This window comes from Rhipicephalus microplus, chromosome 6 (genome assembly GCF_043290135.1).
Source record: "Rhipicephalus microplus isolate Deutch F79 chromosome 6, USDA_Rmic, whole genome shotgun sequence".
Classification (NCBI taxonomy): Eukaryota; Metazoa; Arthropoda; class Arachnida; order Ixodida; family Ixodidae; genus Rhipicephalus; species Rhipicephalus microplus.
The window spans coordinates 33,391,860-33,413,578 of NC_134705.1; the positions used below are offsets into that span (position 1 = coordinate 33,391,860).

The window sequence follows — 21,719 nt, forward strand, 5'->3', positions numbered from 1 at the left end:
GCGCAACCCCCCGAAGATACATCGGGCATTTCTCATGCCCCTCAGCAAACCACACGCAAGCGGAGCCAGAATAAGAATCCGCCTCCGCTTCCTTTACACGATGAAAAGATAATTCTGCGACCGTACGGCGGACTTTGCCTCGAAAGTTAGACGCGCCCAGAACTCGCCAGCGCTTTATGGAGCGCGGCAGGCTTAAGCACCGAAGATCGTCAGAACATCATATTCCGCCTGCGCCCCCAGCAGAACTTGGCAGTCGTAAGCACACCCAAGTCACATGTTGCCGATGCATTATACAAGGTGCGGGAACTGAGGCTTGGTCAGCGAGTGTATCCTATCACAACGTATTTTGCTGCCCCAGACAACTCATGCAAGGACATTGTTCCCGGTCTTGTACCCGGCACGCCGTCGTCCACGCTAGTGGACGAGCTTTTGACACCTGGAACCCAGATTCTTCAAGCACGTATGATGGGGCACACCAACGCGGCGTTAGTCACCTTTGAAAGATTGAAAGTGCCTCGCTATGTGCGATTCTACGGCGCCGAACTCCGCTGCTACCCTCATCGCCCTCGCCAACTGGTTTGCAAGATATGTCACCGGCTCGGTCATTGGGCTGACCACTGTCCCACGCCACACGTGCTTATTTGTGCAACATGCGGGACTGACAACCCAGCCCCGTCGCATCCGTGCACTTCTCACTGCAGGTCCTGCGACGGAAGCCATCCTACATCCGACCCAAACTGCCCACGGCGAGCTCGCCAGACACCGAACAAGGCGTGGGTGCGTAAAGCTCTGAAGAAAGAGCAGCGTGAACTGCAGTCCCCCAGCACATCTACTGCTTCCAAAGATATGGCAACGACTGGACACTCACAAGTCTCGACTCAGGGGACACTGCGAGCGCGTTCGAAGTCTCGCTCGAGATCCCGTCGCAAATCCCAGACCCGTTCCAAGTCTCGGTCCAGATCCCGCGGAGCATCAATGCGGCCGCCCGAGAAACGCCCTCCTGACCAAACTGCACCACCCTCACAACAACCCTACAAGAAGGCCCTGCTTACCAATGCCTCTGCCAAGGTGGCCCAGGCCCCCACGGAGACGCAGAGAATCTCGGCGCAAAAAACATCCACATAGGCACCTTGGGAGGTAAGTCGAGCGGCGGATCTCCCACAGCTCGTTATAGCCCGTACTTCACTTTCTACTCCGTCCCCTCTCACTACCTCATCCTCTGCTCCCGATCCCCTGGTAGAAATCGCCCGTTTACGCCGTGACATGGAGGCACGCTGTGAGCACTTGCAAAAACAAATAGACGCGCTGGTGGCAGACATGGGTACAAGTATGCAGGCGGCCCTCGACCGAATCGAACGGCAGATGGAAGAACTTCGTATAGGAATTACGGAGCAAGTGAAATTATGTATAGAACGTACTCTCGCGCGAGATAATAACATACAAACTCCTGAACCTAGCAGTCACAGCGCCAGCCTGCCACCCGACCACATCTCTCGACCGCAACATTCAAACGTGGGTAACTCTAACGGGGGTAACCGACGCGCGCATCCCTATACACGCCCCTCTGCTTCCTCTCGTGATGATGATGGCGCCGCGTGACCCGCCACAGCTAGTGGTGTGGCAGTGGAATTGTAGGGGATTCCGTCAAAAACGAGGTTCCTTGCAACAGTACGTTGCCACATCCACAAACCCTCCGGATGTCATCCTCTTACAGGAACCCAATTGGACCCCTTCATTATCCAGTCACAGCCCGCTCTCGGGTGTCTCACCTCTTGTGGGAGCCCTAGTCTCGAAACGCGTTACATGTCGCATGCATACGACGAGTAGCGACATTCCTCATCAAATATTGGAAGTAATTACGCAAGGAAAACGCGGCGACAGTTTGTTTATCCTCAATGTATACAGTTCCCTTCGTTCGCGTACACACTGTTTTTACCGTCTGTTAAAAAAATTTGGCAGCCTTGGACGGGTTTGTGTGGTAGGTGGTGACTTCAACGCTCCACATGTCACATGGAGTTACGTTAAATCGCAAGCCAAGGGAACCCGCTTATGGAATTTTATCTGTAACATGCGATACACACTGCTCACCGACCCAGAGCACGCCACTCGTATAGGCAATAGTGTTTCTCGCGACACCTGTCCTGACCTTACCTTTGTCCGCAATACTGGCCCAGTCGTAGCGCACGGGCCTTTAGAAGAGCACCTTGGCAGTGACCACTATATTGTCGCAACCATCCTGCCGTTACGAGGCGCTCACAGGCCAGAGCGAAATGTGCGCATTACAGATTGGACAAAATTCAGGGAACGCCGCCAAGACCCGCCTGAGGGCCAGGGCTACGAACGATGGCTTGAGTCTCTCGCTGACGATCTTGAGGCCACCACGCGTACAGTGCGTACCACAACTAAGACACCAGACATAGATCCGCATTTACTTCATCTTTGGAACGCCCGGAGAGGGTTGACGCGGCGATGGAAGCGACAACGCCTCAACAGAAAACTTCGGAAACGTATAGAAGAAATTACACGGGAATCCGAGGAGTACGCAGCGTCCCTCACCAGTAATAACTGGCGACAATTTTGCAACCGCCTCTCAGGCACATTAAGCCCAGCTAAAAGGTGGTCGATTCTACGTTCGCTCACAGACCCCAACACATCAATGAGAAAAACATTTCGGCAGCTGCACATCTTAATGCACGAGTACCGGGATGATCCTGACTTGCTCCTCACGGAACTAGAACATCAATTCAATCCCATAGGCCCGCCACCACAATACCCTGATTACCCGTATGTGGGTGAGGAGAATGAATTACTGGATGCCGACATAACCCCGGACGAGGTGTGGGTGGTCCTACAAGACCTACTACGAAACACGGCTCCAGGAGCGGACCAAATCCGATTTTCCACCTTTCGTAACTTGAGTGACGTGGATATCAACCACATTACCCATATCTTTAATGAATACTGGCGCGAAGGCACACTTCCCCAAGCGTGGCGACATGCTGACATTACACTTATCCCGAAACCGGGTAAACCTATAAAAGTTGAAAATCTACGGCCCATCTCTCTAACATCATGCATTGGTAAGCTAATGGAGCACGTACTCTTGCGGCAACTGCAACCTTTCCTGGAGGAACACTCTTTCTTTGCTAACACTCAATTCGGATATCGAGCTCATCTGTCTGCCCAAGATGTCCTTTTACAATTACGGGAGGAAGTCTTAGGACCACCGTCGTGCACCCAAACGAGAGCACTTGTCGCCTTAGATCTCAAAGGGGCGTTCGATAATGTTGCACATGAACTTATCCTTCGCAATGTTGCAGAGTCGCATTGTGGGGCTCGTATGTACAACTATATCCGCGCATTTCTTCGAGATCTCACAGCTACCATCGGAATCGGGCCGCATCGATCAGGTACAATCCGCCTTGTAGGGCGTGGGACACCACAGGGCTCTGTTCTTTCCCCCACCCTATTCAATATCGCACTTGCAGGGCTCCCCCGGCTTCTCGATCAGATCCCCGATGTCGCTCACGCTATTTATGCGGACGACATCACTATCTGGTGTACACGCGGTTGCGACGGTGCTATCCAAGAGCGACTGCAGCAAGCAGTGGACACTGTCTCTGAGTATGCCAGAAAAGGGGGCTTAAATTGTGCTCCGCAAAAGTCGGAGCTCATAATCATTCGTTCCCGCAGCCCCTCACCTATGCCGCCCATCACTGTACACGTGGATGGTATACCCATACCACTGGTCAGCCGTGCTCGCATCCTAGGCCTACACGTCCAGGTGGATGGCAGGTCTAACTATACTGTTTCCCTTCTATCCCGACAAACTGAGCAAATTATGGCCATGATCAGGCGGGTCTCTAACAGGCACTCGGGTCTTCGAGAAGAGGACCTGCTGCGCTTGGTGGAGGCATGAATCATCAGCCGTCTTACATACTATCTTCTCTTTCAGCGGTTGACCCAAGCACAACAACTTCGCGTTTATGCCCTCATTCGTAAAGCGACGAAGCTAGCCCATCGCCTACCGCACTATACTTCCACATACCGTCTCCTTAATTTAGGAACGCATAACACACTAGGAGAACTACTAGAGGCGCATTGGGTCAGTCACCGGCAGCGCCTCTTGCTCACACGTACTGACCGCTATCTCCTTGCACGGTTAGGGCACTCTGTCCCACCACTTGAACCTGAAGCCCGCCCAACGACCTTATCACCCGCCCTACGTAAGGTACTGAATATTCATCCCTTGCCCCGTAATATGCACCCAGTGCATGACAAAGGACGGCGTAAAGCTCGTGTGCGATACCTTAACCGCATGCTCGAAAACATCCCAGAATCCCAGGCTCTATACACAGACACGGCGCGCACTCAAGAGGCCTATACATCCGTAGTGTTGGATGGCACTGAATCCTTGAAGGACTCTGCTGCAATGCGCGGCACTAATGTCACGTACGGAGAAATTCTCGGCGTTGCTCTCGCCATTCGACACGCCGTTCGTGTGCCAGGGGAAGTGTATATACTGACGGACTCGCAACAGGCATGCCGGCGTTCCTATCAGGACATGGCATTCCGAGAGAGGCACAACAAATTCTCAAACAGATCCCGAAAAATGATTCAGTCACACCTTCCCGCATCCACTTAATGTGGACCCCTGGTCATGCCTCGCTGCCGGGCAATGAACGCGCACATGCAGTAGCCCGCGATATTTCCCTCCGGGCGGCCCGGCGTGGTGAAATGATCAGTTCAGGGTGGGGGGATCCTTTGCTGCATTACGGAGAGATTCTCCGTCATTATAGAAGCGTTCGCTGCACTCACCGTGCGCCATCACCATCCTTCTCGAGAGAGGAAGCAGTGGCCCTACGCCAGTTGCAAACCGACACTTTTCCTAATCTTGTCTTCCTGAACAAATTCTGGCCACACTGTTATGCTGACAATTGTCCGGGCTGCGGCAGGTCACCCTCCATCTTCCACGTCACTATCGAGTGCACGGCAAACCTTTTCCCTCCATTACCACCCCTCCTCCGCCCGCTGCGCAAAAAAGAGCTGTGGGACTACGCCCTCCGCGACGGACCTCCCGAGGTTCTGCGAGCCATCATACAACGGGCTCGACACGTCGCCGGAGTCGTCCTAGGGACCCCGGACTAGGGGTCCCTCCCATGCTTTTTGTTCTACCTACATAATAAAGTTGTTTTGTCTCTCTTAGAGGGAAGGGTATCAGAATCTTGAAATAATGCCCAAATTGTTTTAATGTATAAGAGAGAAGATGTCAAGAGCTGAAAAATTCCAGGCCGATTAGCTTATTTTCCGTTTCGTACAAACGATTTACAAAAAAAAACATAGCTAATGAAATGAAGGCAATATCAGAGTTCAATCTACCCAAGTACCAGTCAGAATTTTGAACAGGCTACTCCACATTATACCACATTCATGCTACCAATCAGGTAATAGAGTAATGCACGAAACCCGAACAATCTCTATACATAGCTTTAATAGATTACGAGAAAGCGTTTGACTCAGTCGAGACACCAGCAGTAATGGAGGCGCTACGGAATTAGGGCATCGAAGAATCCTACCTAAACATAGTGGAAGAAATCTGCAGTGGATCCGCAGTCACCTTGGTTCTCCATAAAAAAAAGCGACATAATCCCAATTAAGAAGGCTAAAAGGTAAGGAAACGCGGTTTCTCTAATGCTACTCACCGCCTAATTACAAGAGGTTTTCAGGACACTAGATTGGGAAGAGTAAGGGATAAAAGTTAATGGAGAGTATCTTAGTAACCTGCGACTCGCTGGTGACATTGTCTAGATGAGTAACCCAGGGAATGAATTACAGCTCATGATTACAGAACTGAACCCGATAAGCAGAAAAGTCGGAGGAGGAGGAAAGAACTTTATTCAGAGTCCGGCGATTAGATGGGGTGGGCGATTGCCCCCGCCTAGGTTACGGCCAGAAGTCCTTGAATCCTGGTGGCTTCCTCGGCCCGCTGGACAGCCCACATTTGGTCTTCGAGGACGGAGCTGAGCATTGCGGCTTCCCAGCGCGCGCGAAGGTTGTCAGCAGAGGCCGCATACTTGTTATGAGTTAGCCGGTTTGAAAATTAATATTCACAAACTAGAGTATAGTGCAACACTCTCGGAAAGAAACACCACTTTGCGATAAGTGAAGAGACGCTAGAAGTTGTAAAAGAGTGCGTCTACTTATGGCAGGTAGTAGTCGCGGAGTCGAATTATCAGGGTGAAATAACTAGAAGAAAAATTGGCAGATCCCACGTACAGTAGAAATCGATGATATGCGAAGCACGAATAGAGAAGGTTTATATGCCCGTTTAAAATCAGAACAACGTTACGAGGCGGAGGTAAATTAGGCCGTACATAACTTCCATGTCATATTCATTATGTTTGGACATGTCATTTGCCTTTATCATCTATTCACGCCACCTGATACCAAACTTGGTATATGTGGAGCTAGCGTAACGGCCGCGAGCGTACTATGAGCGTAGCATGTAGTCATGTTTTATATGACACGTATATCATGATTATCATGTTCAGACGTGTCGTGTAACTTCGCCGTGTATTGACGTCATGCAATACCAATTTGCTATATGTAAAGCTAGAAAAACGACCACGAGCGCGTCATGAGCGTGGCATGTGGTCATGTTGTTATATGACACGCATCTCATGATTATCATGTTTGCACCAGTAAAATACCTTCGTCGTCCATTCGCGTCACGTAATACCAAACTTGGAATATGTGAAGCTAGCGAAACGGCGGGTAGAGGATCATGAAGTGCCCAATATACTGCGACGCAACGTACGAGCGCACGCTGGGCGCAGCGACGCTACGCTAGCAAAACGCGAACACTCAACAGTCTGACGCCAGACGCGATGCATGGATGAATGGATGGATGGATGGGAGACGCTGGGCTGCACCACCAGACGCGGCCAGCATCTGGCGGTGCAGCCCAGCGGCAACCGGTCTGCCTAGTTTCGCGACGAAGAGACGCCGGGTGTGCTCGAACGCGCATGCGTCAAAGCAACGCAGTGCGGCGCGTGCCTGCGACTATATGCCAGGCAGGTTGGCGCCTGGCGCAGCATCACCGGCACGACGCGACGAAACGTACGCTGGAGCACACGCGCACCGGGTCACGTCTAAGTGTATTGGTGCCTTGAGTGTGGCATGTAGTAATTCTCTTAGATGACACGCATATCATAATTATTATTTTTGCACCAGTAACATACCTACGTCATCCATTCACGTGACGTAATACCAAATTTGGCATATATGAATCTAGCGAAACGGCCCCGAGCACATCATGAGTGCGGCCTGTAGTCATGTTATTACATGACGCATGTCGTGATTATCATGTTCTGACATGTTATTACATAAATCGTCCGTTCGCGTCACGTAATACTGAATTTGGTACATGTGAATCTAGCAAGACGACCGCGAGTGCATCATGAGCGTAGCATGTAGTCATGTTGTTAGATGACACGCATCACATGATTATTATGCTTGCACTAGTAGCATCCCTTTGTCATCCATTCACGTCCCTTAATACGAAATTTGGTGTATGTGAAGCTTGCGAAACAGCTGCGAGGGAATTATGATTATGGCTTGCAGTCATAATGTCACATGACACGCATCTCATGATTATCATGTTCGCACCAGTCACATACGTTCGTCATCCATACGCATCACGTAACGCCGAATTTGGTATATGTGAAGCTAGCAAGACGGCTGCGAGCGCATCATGAGCGTGGTGTGTAGTCATGACTCATGACTTACATGACATGCATGTCATAATTTCTGCGTTAGGGTATATCACTTGTGTTCGCCATGCAATCATGTCATACTATACCGGTTTTGAAACATGTAAAGTGAACGAGACCATCGCAAGAGCAGCAAGGCCTTGAAATGTAAATCATGACATTCACGACACAAATGCCGTGACTTTCATGTTACGACTAGTAATATATGCTTGTCATACAGTCATGTTTTGCCATACCAAGTTTGGTACCGATGCCAATATGCAAACGGCCATGAGTGCTAAAAGTCGTAGGCGGCTAGATAGATAGATACGCTCAAAGTCGCCGAAGTTCGCTAAGAAATGCTTCGCATTTAATTATATTGGGGTGGATAACAATTGGCTAGCGTTCTGAAATCATGAATGGTAATCTGCCACTAACCACGAAGAGGAAGGTATACACTAGAACATAGTGAGCTCAGTGCTAGCTGCCATATTGAAAAGCGCGAGGCACCGTGTGTTGCAAGCGCGACGAAGCAACACTCTCAACTGCCAGGCGAGCAGACGCTCTGCAAATCAAACGCGAAACTTCGCAACTTAAGTCTGGTTGTAAGCATGTTTCGTGCTATTCCTGTGCTAGAATGTGATGCTGATTTCGTGTGAAACGTCGAGGAGACCTTCCCCGATAGTCCGGAATGTCTGCAGCACGTGCATTGCAGACAAAGGAAGATGGTTCATCAGGTACGTACTGTTGCGATTTAGAGAAACGCTAACAGCGGAAAGCGTTGCTTTCGACTTAGTCGAACAGCGGCGTGCCTTGGCTGTGACAAGGCAGAATTTGTAATTTAATGCGGCACCAACGTAGCACTATAATCTTGTTCCAACTTATGCTCATGCACCGCATGTGTATCAATTATCAGTCCTGCTGGGCACTCGGAACACACACGCGCTGCAAAAGTGCCTGCCAGAAGAAGATATTAAAATTATACAGTGACGCCGGCCGAAAGCACGTGTATATTCGCCTAGTGACAGTCAAGGCATGCCGCAGTTCGACCGAGTCAAAAGTCATGCTTTTCGCGCCGTTCACGCATCGCGATAGTAGGTCATTGCAGTTGTACTAAACATGCGCGGTGAGTGCATCCACGCGTGAGTCGTATTACGTATCTCCTATTATTGACATGCGGCCTGCGAAAAAGTACGGCTATAGTTTTATGCCTCATACTACAGGCATACAGGCATACTGCACGCAAATCGCTGCTGTTCAGTGAAACAGCTGGAGTCGCGTTTGAATAAACGCAATTAGTATACTTTCATATACACTTCACTTGGCTCGTAGTTTTTCCTGCTGATTGCGATTATATCCTAAGGGGGCAGAGCTTGGCGTTTTTTATTGTGGAAAGAAATCTGTGCAATCGCAAAACACCGCACCGGCACGAATCCCGCGATGTGCTGTGAACTTACAGGCAGTGCTCAGCAATCTCTTCTTCTTGCGCTTGTTGTTGTCGCATCAGATGACAGCTCAGTGGTAACCAGATGGCGTTTTGTAAGCGGGCGGAGCATGAACAGGCGCTTTTTCGCATTTTAAACTCCCAGAGCCACTGCAAGTCATGCATGTGAGGCGCGTCTTGGCAGTTGCAAACAAAAATATGCCGTCTCTGGGAGCGAGGGTAAACCGCCCAAGGCGCCTGGGTTCGAAATAGGCGTGCTCTTGTCTATATAACAGCTGCATGTTGCCAGAACTAACGTACGGGGCAGAAACCTGAAAACTTAAAAGAGGGTTCAGCTTAAGTTGAGGACGACACAGCGGGCGATGGAAAGAGAAATGATAGGTGTAACGTTAAGAGATAAGAATAGGGCAGAGTGGGTCAGGGAACAAATCGCGGTTAGGTGTATCATAGTTGAAATCAAGAAGAAAAAATAGATATGGGCCGGGCACTTAGCACGTAGGCAGGATAACCGCTGGTCACAAAGGCTAACTGACTGGATTCCCAGAGAGGGTGAACGCACGAAGGGGAGACAAAAAGTTAGGGGGGCCGATGAGACTAAAAAGTTTGCAGGTATAACGTGACAATGAAAAGCAGAAGACTGGATTGACTGGCGGATCATGGGAGATGCGTTTGGCCTGCAGTGGTCGTAGTCAGGCTGATGATGTTGATGATAATAGTGATGATGATGATGATGATGCAATAAAAAGTGTATTTCGTTTGGGTTGATCGAGTTTTGTTTACCGAAAAATCAGTCAGCTGGATTCCCGCCTCTTCAAAAACACAAACACAAGTAAAAAAGTATCAGCACATTCTTATGGCTGCGTTGCCCAAGCGGCCAGCGGACCTGGAAGCCGCTTACATGAGGAGTGGGAAAAGAGGGCTTCCGTGGGAACCCTCCTCCTCTGAATTTTTTGTCCTTTCCCTCAATTTGGAGACCTAACCAGTGAAGTTATGAAAGAAATTTTTTGTTCGTGATTTATTTCCAAGAGGATGCCCGGCGACCACCAGTGGTAGAAGCGGCGCTGCCACTGCTGAGAGGGAATACATGCGAAGTACAGGGAGCTTCCGTGCCCTGACAAAAGTGCCACGCACCCAAAGAAAAGTTTAACTACCTCTACTATACGCAGCTGCTCTGAAAACAAAAGGCACTGTTAGCACAATACCCGGTCTACTTTCCACTTATCAAGTACATGTTCTTGGGCCGCGGCAGCTGCCACGTTGCGGTAAGCTGCTTTTGCGGGGATCAGAGATGGACCGTACACGACTCGCTCTGAAAGCCAGGTGTCGTCGCAGTATTTGATGTTTGCCTGGCGAATATTCTGGCATATGAGAGCTTGCTGGCTATACTCGAAAGTGACAGGCTTCGCAATCTCGTCTCGCTCAAGACGTCGCTCCTGCCGCCGCGCTTGTTGCTAGGTCCGTCTGGATGCGGCGAAGGCTTGTGGTTTCGTGGTCTCGTGATGCGACTCACGATCTCGTCTTTGGCGGCCATGAGGGGCCTCTCAATGAAGATAGATGCTCCAAGGGCCACGAAGAAGGAGAGAACGAGGCTGCCCATGGCATTGTAGAACTGCGTAAGACAAACGCAGGCATACTTCAACTTTTATGCGCTCTAGTGGTGGATACTATAGATGAATTGTGAAGTAAAGAAAGAAACACCAACCCCTACTTTGTAACCTAAAAGGAAAAAAATGCTTTTTATTTTAAAGGAAACCGAAAAGCGCACTTCGCGTCTCCCTTTAAATCTATTTTAATAAAAAAGGGGGTTAATACTTCTTTGTTTAATCGGTATTCGACAAAAAGAAGCTTTTAGGTGAGTTTGTGTCTTTCTGCATATTTAATGTTGCAAGGGGGACCTCGCAGCACTAAAAGGTTTCGGACCTAAAATACCCATTGAACGCTCGCTCAATTCTTGTGCAGGCTCCAACAAGTGCTCACCATAGGCAAGAACCAGATGAGAATGCGCTCTCGGATTGTCCAGAGGCGGAACCAGACGATGGGCACGTGCAGCACATACACTGCGTACGACAGCCTGCTCAGGGGAACCAGCAGTGGACTGGACAGCACGCTGTTAATTAACCCTGCGACAGAATAATACACCGTCGTTCACTTCTCATAGCAGGCAAAAGTATTGCTGTCAGCATGCGCTAATACTGAACGTTGAGACGACGAAAACAAAGAATGATCGGAGCAGAGAGCTATATAGGAAGAACTGATTTTAGGTAATGCGAACAAAAAAAGAACAATAATACCAAGCGCAAGTACATTTTCTGTGCTAATGTAAATTCTGTGCATATAAGGTTAGTCAAAAGTAATTTTTAGGTAGAAACGACGAACTTTTAGTGTTTTGTCAAGTTCAGAATCTCAGTTAAAGTTTTTCAGAACATTAATTTTTTAGACCAGCGATATCAGCCTGTGTTTTCACAGAAAAATCAGGTATCTGATGCGCGAAATGTGCTTGAAGTGACGAAAACAAGCAATATAGGTAGGTGGCTGCAAATACCAACTGGGCGGGACATTGATAGATGTGGGTGCAGCTTCATTCCTATGTTTTGACTGTCGATGGTTGAGGTGGCAGACGTGTAAACGTGGCAGAGTTCGACAATTCCGCAGAGTATGTAACGCTTTAGTATGACTGCACGACTTAACAGTAGCCCCTACATAAAGTGTTGGTACAGCGGACGGTGCCTAGTTTTACTCTCGACTGGGGACAAATTTGCGATTAAGTTAGACATTTATTCTCATCGTCATCAAATGACAGGGGAGGCGTTGATGAGCACACCTCCACGGTCTGATATGCAGGCGAACACGAGCCATCCGATGCACAACGCCCACACGAGGCGATGGCACGATGCGTAGGCGGCTGAGATCCAGGGCACCGGCAGGTCGTTCCCGTCGCCCCACTGTTTGGTGCAAAACAGAACGGTGGCTCCTCCAACGAACGCTGCCATCCACGCGGCTCCCTGGCACGCCTGAGGCATTGGTATAACGAAATCAGGAAATGGAAGTAAAGATGCAATTGTTCACGCAAAAAAAAAACACCATTTGTTCTTTTACTGTTCACAACTAAGAATTCTTTTAGTTTTTGGGCTTGTCCCTATTTTTGTGACATTTAAGATGTTCCTAATGTTATTCTCTTTCACAGAATAACGACAGCTTACAAAGAAGAGCTATGTCAACTTCCCACAACTTAAGCCTGATGGAAGGGTGCAACCGGGTGGCCGACCCTGTTTATGTTCTCCTTTTCTTCGTGCTTGGTTATTTCATTACTCTTTTCTCTCAACATTTCTCTCTCTCTGCTCGTTCATTGCTGCCCCATGTTTTCCCCCTTTTTTTCTCTCTCTCGCTTTCTGTTTTCTGTATCTCTCTGTGTCTGATTTTTTAATTTTATTTATTTACCCACAGGGGCAGTAGATAGTGCAGTGTGGGAGGTTATACAAAATTAGTGAACTACAATGGAACACGCATTCTCACCCAAGTAACCAAATGAAGTCGCAACTTATTAACAATCAGCATATGACACATACCAATAAAAAAGTCACAGCTTTCCCGCAAAGGCGAATTAATGAACGTTATAGCAAAATTGGAAGGTCATGTACAGAATCTAAATGTGCCCCACGATTCTCACGCAAAAATAACGCTCGAGATGTACTCACAGGTACAGACGAACGCCAATAAGCGTCTCAGTTGTTACTTCGTTGTGTCTTAAAGGGCCACTCACCAGGTTTGACAATTTTAGCTGACAAGCGCAAGGCGTAGACGAGGCGTTCATGATCACATCTGCCGAAATTCGCAACGCTACGCGCCGTGGAAACGGGTGAAATTTCAAGATGAACGCTGCTCCCCCTCCCCTCTGCCGGCGCACGCCTAGAGAAGGAGGGCATGACGTGGGCGTATGAATAGCCCTACGTAGACGGTAATGTAATGACGTTGGTCCTCTACGTAGACGACTCTGCTCTGACGTTGTCAACAGTATACCACGTGACATGGCAAAAATTATTTAACCCATGATGCGTAGTTTATGTATTTGTTGCTTTAAGAGATTAATAAAACTTGAAATAAATAATAAGACGCAGTAAAAAATTGTGCGCGTTTTTTTTTCATTTTTTCCCGTGAAATGCTACTAGGTGCGGGGCTAATGTGCGAGCGTTTCACATGCGTTCGTGTCCCCGCGGTCAGCGCATTGAGCAGACGACCACCGTGGAACGCTCCTACGTGTTCGCGCACTCATTGTGCTCATCTACTCTACCGCGTCTAAGCCAGCGTTTCCAAACCATCCCGCAGAAACACGCAAAAGAGCACAAAATAACGCTGGTCAACAAAGCAATGCTGCTCGCGTGCTCGGGAGTGGGGCATGTTTGGACACGTCATGCGCACGTCACCCCATGGTCGGATGCTGGAGAGGGTGGAGAAGAGATTTGGCTTGCGAAGGCTACGCGGAAGAGCGGCAAAGGTTTCGAGCTCGCCTCCTCTCACCCTCGTTTCGCGCCGCTTCATAATACCTGTTTTCTCCGCTCGTGATGAGCCGATTCAAAAACATTTTTGTGGCAAAATGTTCCTTATTGGACACCCAACAACTTCCACTGCCTAACGAAAATTCGGTATGGGGCCTGGTGAGTGGCCCTTTGAAAGCGCGCTCTTTTCGTGAACGGAGACTATGCAATGATTGCAGGGACCTTTGTGCACCCGATAACTGCAACATAACCGTTCCGGTGAAAGCCAAAAGCCAGTCCTGACATACGATCCTCCCCACTGCGAGATAAGAATGCGCGAGTACGCATGGGAGATGAGAGTGCGCACGCCCCATCGTGACGATGGCGATGCGCGTTTATTTCGCCATCTTGCTGGTAATGCTGAAAACATGATAGTCCTCTGCCCCCGAGATGCCCATCACCAGCCGTAAGTGGTAGATATAAAAAGCTTGCCGTTTCAACGTTGAGGGACGTGCTCTTCCATGGCTCAGTGGTTAACGCCTCGCACTTACGTTTCAGAGGTCCCAAGTGCGATTACGCACGTCATATTTTTTTGTGAATTTTTTTTCTTGCATATACATACATATAGATACGTATATATATATATATATATATATATATATATATATATATATATATATATATATATATATATATATATATATATATATATATATATACGGTGAGTGATGGCGACGCCCACGCCGACGCCGGCAGCAAAATATAGCCGACAGTGTCCATTACCTTGCTATAGCGATCAAAATAAAATTTAAATAGAAAAAGAAAAACTATAGATGATTTCTCATTGGAGAACCATGATGGGTTGTGAAGCAGCAGTAGTGCGCACGCCGTTGACCCGACTGAAAAGGGCGTCGACGCGGGTGCTGGAAGAATGATTTGAAGTGAAATTGCGTGTAGCCTTTACTCGAGTAAGCGTTTCATCAAAACGCTAAGACACGAGAGGTGGGTTGCGTTTCGAGTAAGTTTCATGGACGATAAACGTGCCGAAAGAGTGTTTCCACTCGACGTGCGGTCGAGCGTTGTGGGAGTAGGAGATGGTGAAGTGAGAGAGAAGTGTGTTGAGAGTGGGCGGAGGAGCAACAGCGCCTAGGTGGGTTGAGAGGAGCCGGTTGGGAGAGTGACGTCATCGCACAGCTGCTCCTTGACTTATTTGGCATCATTCCAACAGCTGGGGGGGGGGGGGGACGTGGTGCAGCAAGTTGGCACAGAGACGCGGACAGGCAGTGTTACACATGCCAGTCGAAGAGCTGCTTCGAATATAAAACAAAAACATGGTCGTTATAACGAAAAAAATTATTTGAAATATTGGAGACATTGTTTGAAGTCAACTGGTTCCACTCTCTCTCATTATTTTAGAAAAAAAAGCATGCTGAAATGCATCGACCTTGCATGCGTTTTCTTGTGTCTAGAACAAGTGAACTTTACGTGGTCTGAGATATGAACCGTTGCAAGTAACTATAGGAGCTTACTAATTCCGACATGACAATGACATAGAGCACGAAAGCGCTTCCATCGCAATCAGCGTCGATTGTTGCATAGGCAATCACAATCTTATCTTTCTTTCCAACTTTTCACCTCGATACCTCTACTCGAGTTCCCTCCCAGTAAATAAAGTGAATGGTCTCAATTGGTCATACCAGTTACTAGCAACTGGTTCTCAATGTAAAGAATTGAAACGAAATGGGATGTGTTGCTTCAATGCGGAGGAGCAATTGGACAACTCCGCTTCAATTGCTCATACCAATAGGCCCAACGGTTTCCATTTGGTATCCTAATGTTTGTCAGTCCACTTTCTTGCACACACCCCAATTGGTAAACCAGTGGAACAGCTAGTGTATATTTATTGTCCTCCCTATGGGGATGTGCCTGGTCTAATTCGATGTGTGCAGTTGTTTTTGAAATAATTTTCAATTGAATTAGACCCTTCATTTGAAACATTCTACTTGTAAAGAGACATGGAAAAAATGATGTCTTATGGAAGTGCTATGCTGAACCGCCATATGTGTTCAACTGGATGACGTGGTGGAAACCAGTTCATTTCAACTGGTTGCCCAGCTGAAGACCGGTTCTCTTCAACTGGTTACCCATACAGAGTGCCATGTGCAAGGCCTGCAAAATCGGAAATGGGTGGCATGGCCAAACTCTTGTTATGTATATATATTCAAAAATAATAAAAACCTTACTATAGTGTAGCGCTCCGACTAGGCACTTGGGCATTAAACAAACTACGATAGATGGGTGTCATCCGCCATTTTATTCTAACTTCCTTTTTCACTCCCCCCCCCCCTCATTCCACTTCACCCTCTTTCGCGCGCCTATTAACGAGGACAAGAAGGCGTTAACAGCTTGGGTAGTGTTCGTAAACGCATAACATATTACAAATGCGATACATAGCTGAAATTAGGAACTTACAATCAAAGTTTGGCAGCTCAAATTTTATGGACTCCAAAGGTAGTATTTTAAGACTCCAGTCGGCGTTATTAGGTGACCTCCAGCGGTCCGAATTTCGGGGCCTTATCTTGCAGTCCTCACTTTCTTCGACTTGGTTGCAAAAGACCCACTGACGACGGAATTGTAGGCTCCAGTATCGACGAGAGCATTGACGGGGTGGTCATAAATATTACGTCGAGGTCACTGGTCCGTCGTCGTGCTTTGCGGCTGGGTCGTGGCGTCGGATCACGGCTACGTCTGTTCGCTCCGCTGCTTCCACGTTGCCTCGTGACATTTTCTTCAGGCTGCGAAGTTTCAACGTCGTGACCACTTTCGCCTTGCGGTGGGTGCTTTCGATTTCCTAGCGGCAACGTCTTCGTCAGCGGCGGAGAGTCTTCGGTGGTTCGTCGTACAGCAACCGCACCTCTATCGGTGCTGCCTTTTGTTTTCCGAGTAAAAACTTGAGATCGGCCCCGAGCGAGGCTGGCATACGGCCCGTGGTGCGCTTAGGCGTAGTGGCCTGGCGCCGATCAGCGATAAGGTCGTCGGTATGTCGACTGAGCTCCCGCGAGGCAGTCGGCGATGTTATGTGGTCGTTTACTTCGTCGTGGACGCGGCGCGGTAATGTCATAGCCCGGTGGACCCATCTGTCGGTACTGGCAACGGCGGTAGGTGTGCCCGGCCTCTCCACAGTGGTATCAAGGCGGGCGGTTGTCAGCTGTACGCCAAACATCGCTTTTCTTTGACGCACTGCGCTGTCGAGCAGACGAACGGTAGGGCGTTGTTGTTGTTGGTGGTGGTGGTGGTGGTGGTGTCGCCTGGCAACGAAAGTGCGACTGGGCGGCGTCTTGGCGTGGGTGTGCCGTTTGAGGTATCGTTAGGGCCGACAGACAGACAAATGTACAAACAGACAGACCAAAACTTTTCGTTGAGGTCCCCAAGAAAGACTGTCGTCTTTAATAATCTTGACATGCGTGTCATGTAAAACATGACTATTTGCCACGCTAATAATCTGCTCACGACCAGTTCACTTGTTTCAACGATACAAAATTTGGTATTACGTGACGTGAACACACGATGAAGGTATATGGCTAGCACAAACATGATAATCATGGCAAGCGTGTCACGTAAAATATGACTATATGCTACGTTATTAGCGCGCTCACGGCCGTTTTTATAGCTTCAGATACACCAAACTTGGTTTTACGTGACGTGAATAGACGTCGAAGGTAAGCGACCTGTTTAGACATGACAATCTTTACATGCGTGTCATGTAAAACATGACTACAAGACACACTCATGATGCGGTCGCGGCCGTTTCGATTGCTTAAACGATGCAAAATTTAAATTACGTGACGTGAATAAATGACGAAGGTACATGACTGGTGGCAACATGATATTCATGGCAAGATAATCATGCAATCATGGGGTACACGAAGAAGTTCTAATGCATCAGCTGTGCTTGGCTAATTCTTATTTTCTGCTATTCTTCTCTGTCTGACAGTCCCTATCGCTCTCCTGGGCTTCGCACTCCACCCGACATGACCTGAAGGCTCCCGTCCACCTGGAGAAACACGTGAAGCGCACTTCTAGGCGCGCTGTGCCGTGTCCACCACGACACGGAACATCACCGCCAGTTGCACTCGATGCCGCATCAATGGCAGCGGTGGCAAGTACTACTCCTGCAGCCCTTATGGAGAGAACAACAGACCGTGATCTCGTAAATAAGTGACGGCACGATAAGCAGGACAGCTTCGATTCATCGGAGGAAGATGGAAAAAATATGGACCAAGCGCCCTTCACGGTTGTGTCCTACAAAAAAAAAGAGGTACTGGCGTTCCTGTCGTCTTGCGACCTACCGTGGAAGGCGGCAGCTTATGGAAGGTCAACCCTAACATTGTGGTATCAGCGGTTGTAACGTCGACCCAAGTGGAAGTTCTCGACCATCGCCTCAACAAAGATGGAAGCTTGGTGGTTCCAGTGTCAACCATACACGCTGCAAACCGTTTGTTCTCCATGACTGAACTGGCTGGCGTAGTTGTAGAAGCTCGAGTTCCTTACTCATACACGGCGAACTATGGGAAACTACAAGATGTTCGTCTGAGCTACTTGAATGAAGAACTACAAGACTATATACTGGATCAAGGAGTCATTTCAGCGAGGAGGCTCACCACCTTCACACCCGAAGAGGGAGGAAAAGTCATAGAGGTACGTCGTCGATCTGTCAGTTTGGAATTTAGCAAGAATTCCCCGTTACCTAAAGGAGTTACATTTGGCTTCTGTAGTTACCCGGTTGCCGAATACGTTGGGGCAGCTACACAGTGTTACAAGTGTCAAAGACATGGTCACATATCGACAAGTCCGGTGCGCTACAAAGTGTGTGCTAAGCCTCACTTGCACAAGAAATGCACGTCAAGAGCACAACCTAAATGTGCAAACTGTGCTGGCCCACACCAGGCCTCATTTAGAGGATGCATAAAACGAAGGCTGATACACTCGCACGCACGTTGGAGCTAGCCCAAGAGAAACCACCAAGGCGGAACAAACCACCACCTAACCGTGATGTGGTATTCACGAGTATGAAAGACGTCTCCCAGGGACAACCACCACAAAGGCAAAAGACATCTGCTAACACGTACGCAGATGTTATTAAAAAGAAACGTGGGAAATCCATGGGCTTGTCGTCTTCATCAAAGTCATCGCAACATACTTCACAAGACTCCCCAAGCCAGCACTACCATCACCAGTCTCGGTCACCGCAACACGACAAGGAGATCTGCGAGAGACAGCAACACGGAAGCACCCATCAAGGATCCCACAGGACGCCTCGCTCGTTGGTCCCTACGATTACAAGAATACACGTTCACCGTAACGTACAAAACAGGGCGGTCACACCAAGATGCTGATTGCTTATCACGCTACCCTGTGGAAGAGGCTGCCCATACTGACACCTTTCCAGACCTTCTGTATGTGATGCAGCTACTCAACCTTGGCCACGAACAACGCCTGGATGCTTCCCTGCGAACCATCATTGGCAAGCTTGAGTCAAGGCCTCGCGACGCATCTCTACAAATGTTCCTGGTAAAAGACGGCATCCTGTATCGCCGTAACCTCGATCCATATGGCCATGACTTGCTCCCCGTCATACCAGCACATCTTCGTGCGACTGTTCTCAACCAACTTCATGACGCTCCTTTGGCGGGCCACTTGGGCGTCTCTCGCACATACGACCGTGTACGTCGTCGTTTCTTTTGGCCTGGTCTTGCCCGCTCTGTTCGACGCTACGTCGCCGCTTGTGAACCCTGCCAGCGCCGCAAAAAGCCATCTTCGCTACCAGCTGGATTCCTTCAGCCGATCGACATTCCCTTTGAACCTTTTTTTCGAGTTGGCCTCGACATGCTTGGCCCATTCCCGATCTCCAGCTCAGGCAACAAATGGATCGCTTCGCCACTGACTATGCGACACAGTACGCTATCACACGAGCACTTCCAACGAGTTGCGCAACCGGTGTGGCGGACTTTCTGGTATATGATATTATTTTAGTACACGGAGCTCCACGCCAACTTCTCACTGACCGGGGCCGCACCTTCCTATCAGCTGTCGTTGAAGAAATCCTGCGCTCTTGCTCTGCCAAGCACAAGTTTGCCACTTCGTACCATCCGCAAACGAACGGTCTTACGGAGCGCCTCAACCGCACCATAACCGACATGCTTTCTATATACGTAGCGGCCGACCACCAGGACTGGGACGTTCATTTGCCATTTGTGACGTTCGCATATAATTCGTCACGTCACGACACTGCCGGCTATTCACCATTCTATCTTCTATACGGCCGAGAACCCGCCCTACCATTTGACACCTTGCTGCCCTCGGTCACGGAGTATGCCGGCGAAGCCATCGCGCGAGCCGACCACGCACGCCAACTCGCCCGCAGCCGCCTTCAGGCTTCACAGGAGCACCAAAGACGGCTCTACGATTCCCATCATCGAAACGTGCACTTTTCACCGGGTTCCCTTGTCCTCCTCTGGTCCCCCACTCGGCGTGTAGGGCTTTCTGAAAAACTGCTGTCACGCTACACTGGACCGTACCGCGTCGTTCGCCAGGTGACTGACGTTACATACGAGATCGTTCCAGCCGATTCAACGTCATCATCGTCACCTTCAAGTGACATCGTGCAGATAGCCCGACTCAAGCCATATCACCCTCCTTCTACCGCTTCCGAGTTGCTCATGCACCGAGACGGTGCTTCTACCGCCGGGGGTTCTGATACGCAACCGCCGGCACAGCCTGTCTGGAAGAAAGAGAAAGACGACGTTGGTGGCTGGTTGTTGATGAACTGTCGCCATCTTGTTCGCCGAGCACAGTGCATCGTATTTAATTTATTAACTACGTTACCCGTAACATTATGTAACACGCACACTGATTCCTATGTTGTTTGCAGCCCTCATAGTCATTGTCCGCGCGAATCCCTCGTCAAGAAGTTTTCCAGAGGTAGAAGCAATCCTTGTAATGGAGCCCCTGGGGTCACCTCCTACGCGCCGCTGGGGCGCATTTCTTCACAGTAGCAATCATGGCTTCCCCAACGACATCGCCACCTGAACTGACAATACATAAAATATTTAGCACATGCACCATATTCCAGTGGAACGCTCACGGGATTCGCTCAAAGCTTTCGGATTTCTGACAGCTGGTGCGAGCGTACCGATTCTCTTTCTTGGTCATCTCTGTATCACGAGTCGGAGCACAATTCAGAAAAAATGGGTATTATTATCATCATTCAAAACGACTTGGCCATATCAGCAGATTACTCATAGGCATTCGCAGAGATATTCCGGCCTCCGAGATCGACATCCCACACCACAACGACAAAGCAATCGGTAAACAAGAATACACACTTATGGGAGCATACTGGAGCCAGGCAAGCCTTTTGATGCTTCAAGACTTGAAAATTTGATTTCAAGAACACCTTCTCTACACATCATTTGTGGAGACTTCGATGCCCACAGTAAAATTTGGGGCAGCTCACACACTTGTGCGCGAGGAGCCAAGCTCGCAGAACTTCTCTCAAAACATTCCACTGAACCTCTGAATGACGGCAGTATCACATATCTACGAGGCTTTTCGACAACCAGTAGCATCGGCGTCACCTTCGCAACAAACTAGTTGCCCGTAACTTTCACTGGTGCCCCGACTTGGAAACACAAGGGAGTGATCACTACCCAATCATGATATCAGCTGTTAGTGCGAATATGTTATCAAAGAAATTAATAACAATATCTACTGATTGGCACGCATTCAAAGACGCCACTAGTAAAGGAATTACTCCTGCCACAAAAGAGGAAGAATTACTCTCTACGATGTCTTATTGCCTAAAAGCATGCACACATCTTTCAGCTAAGAATGACAATTTCCGTCAAACGATGAGGAGTTTGAAAAACTGTGTGCTTTTCGCGGGCAGCTGAAAGGAGAGTATTACGCACAAAGTGTCTTGAAGACCTTCGAACCTGCTGGCGGACGCAACGTCATATCCGGCGTTACCTGGATAAACGTAGAAGGCAAAGA

The 21,719-nt window shown here is 48.9% G+C and overlaps 1 protein-coding gene across 1 annotated transcript in view; it reads right to left on the bottom strand.

Moving 5' to 3' along the window:
* Nucleotides 1-7,074: 7,074 nt before the first annotated feature.
* The window catches only part of LOC119167683 (nose resistant to fluoxetine protein 6), a 192,048-nt gene continuing 177,403 nt past the window's right edge, over nt 7,075-21,719 (bottom strand). Inside the window, exons 13-15 of the mRNA XM_075865904.1 lie at nt 12,017-12,206; nt 11,173-11,315; nt 7,075-10,804 (exon numbers count right to left, since the gene is read on the bottom strand). Of these exons, the coding sequence (XP_075722019.1) occupies nt 10,478-10,804; nt 11,173-11,315; nt 12,017-12,206 (660 nt within the window). The 3' untranslated portion in view covers nt 7,075-10,477. The remainder of the gene's footprint in view (nt 10,805-11,172; nt 11,316-12,016; nt 12,207-21,719) is intronic.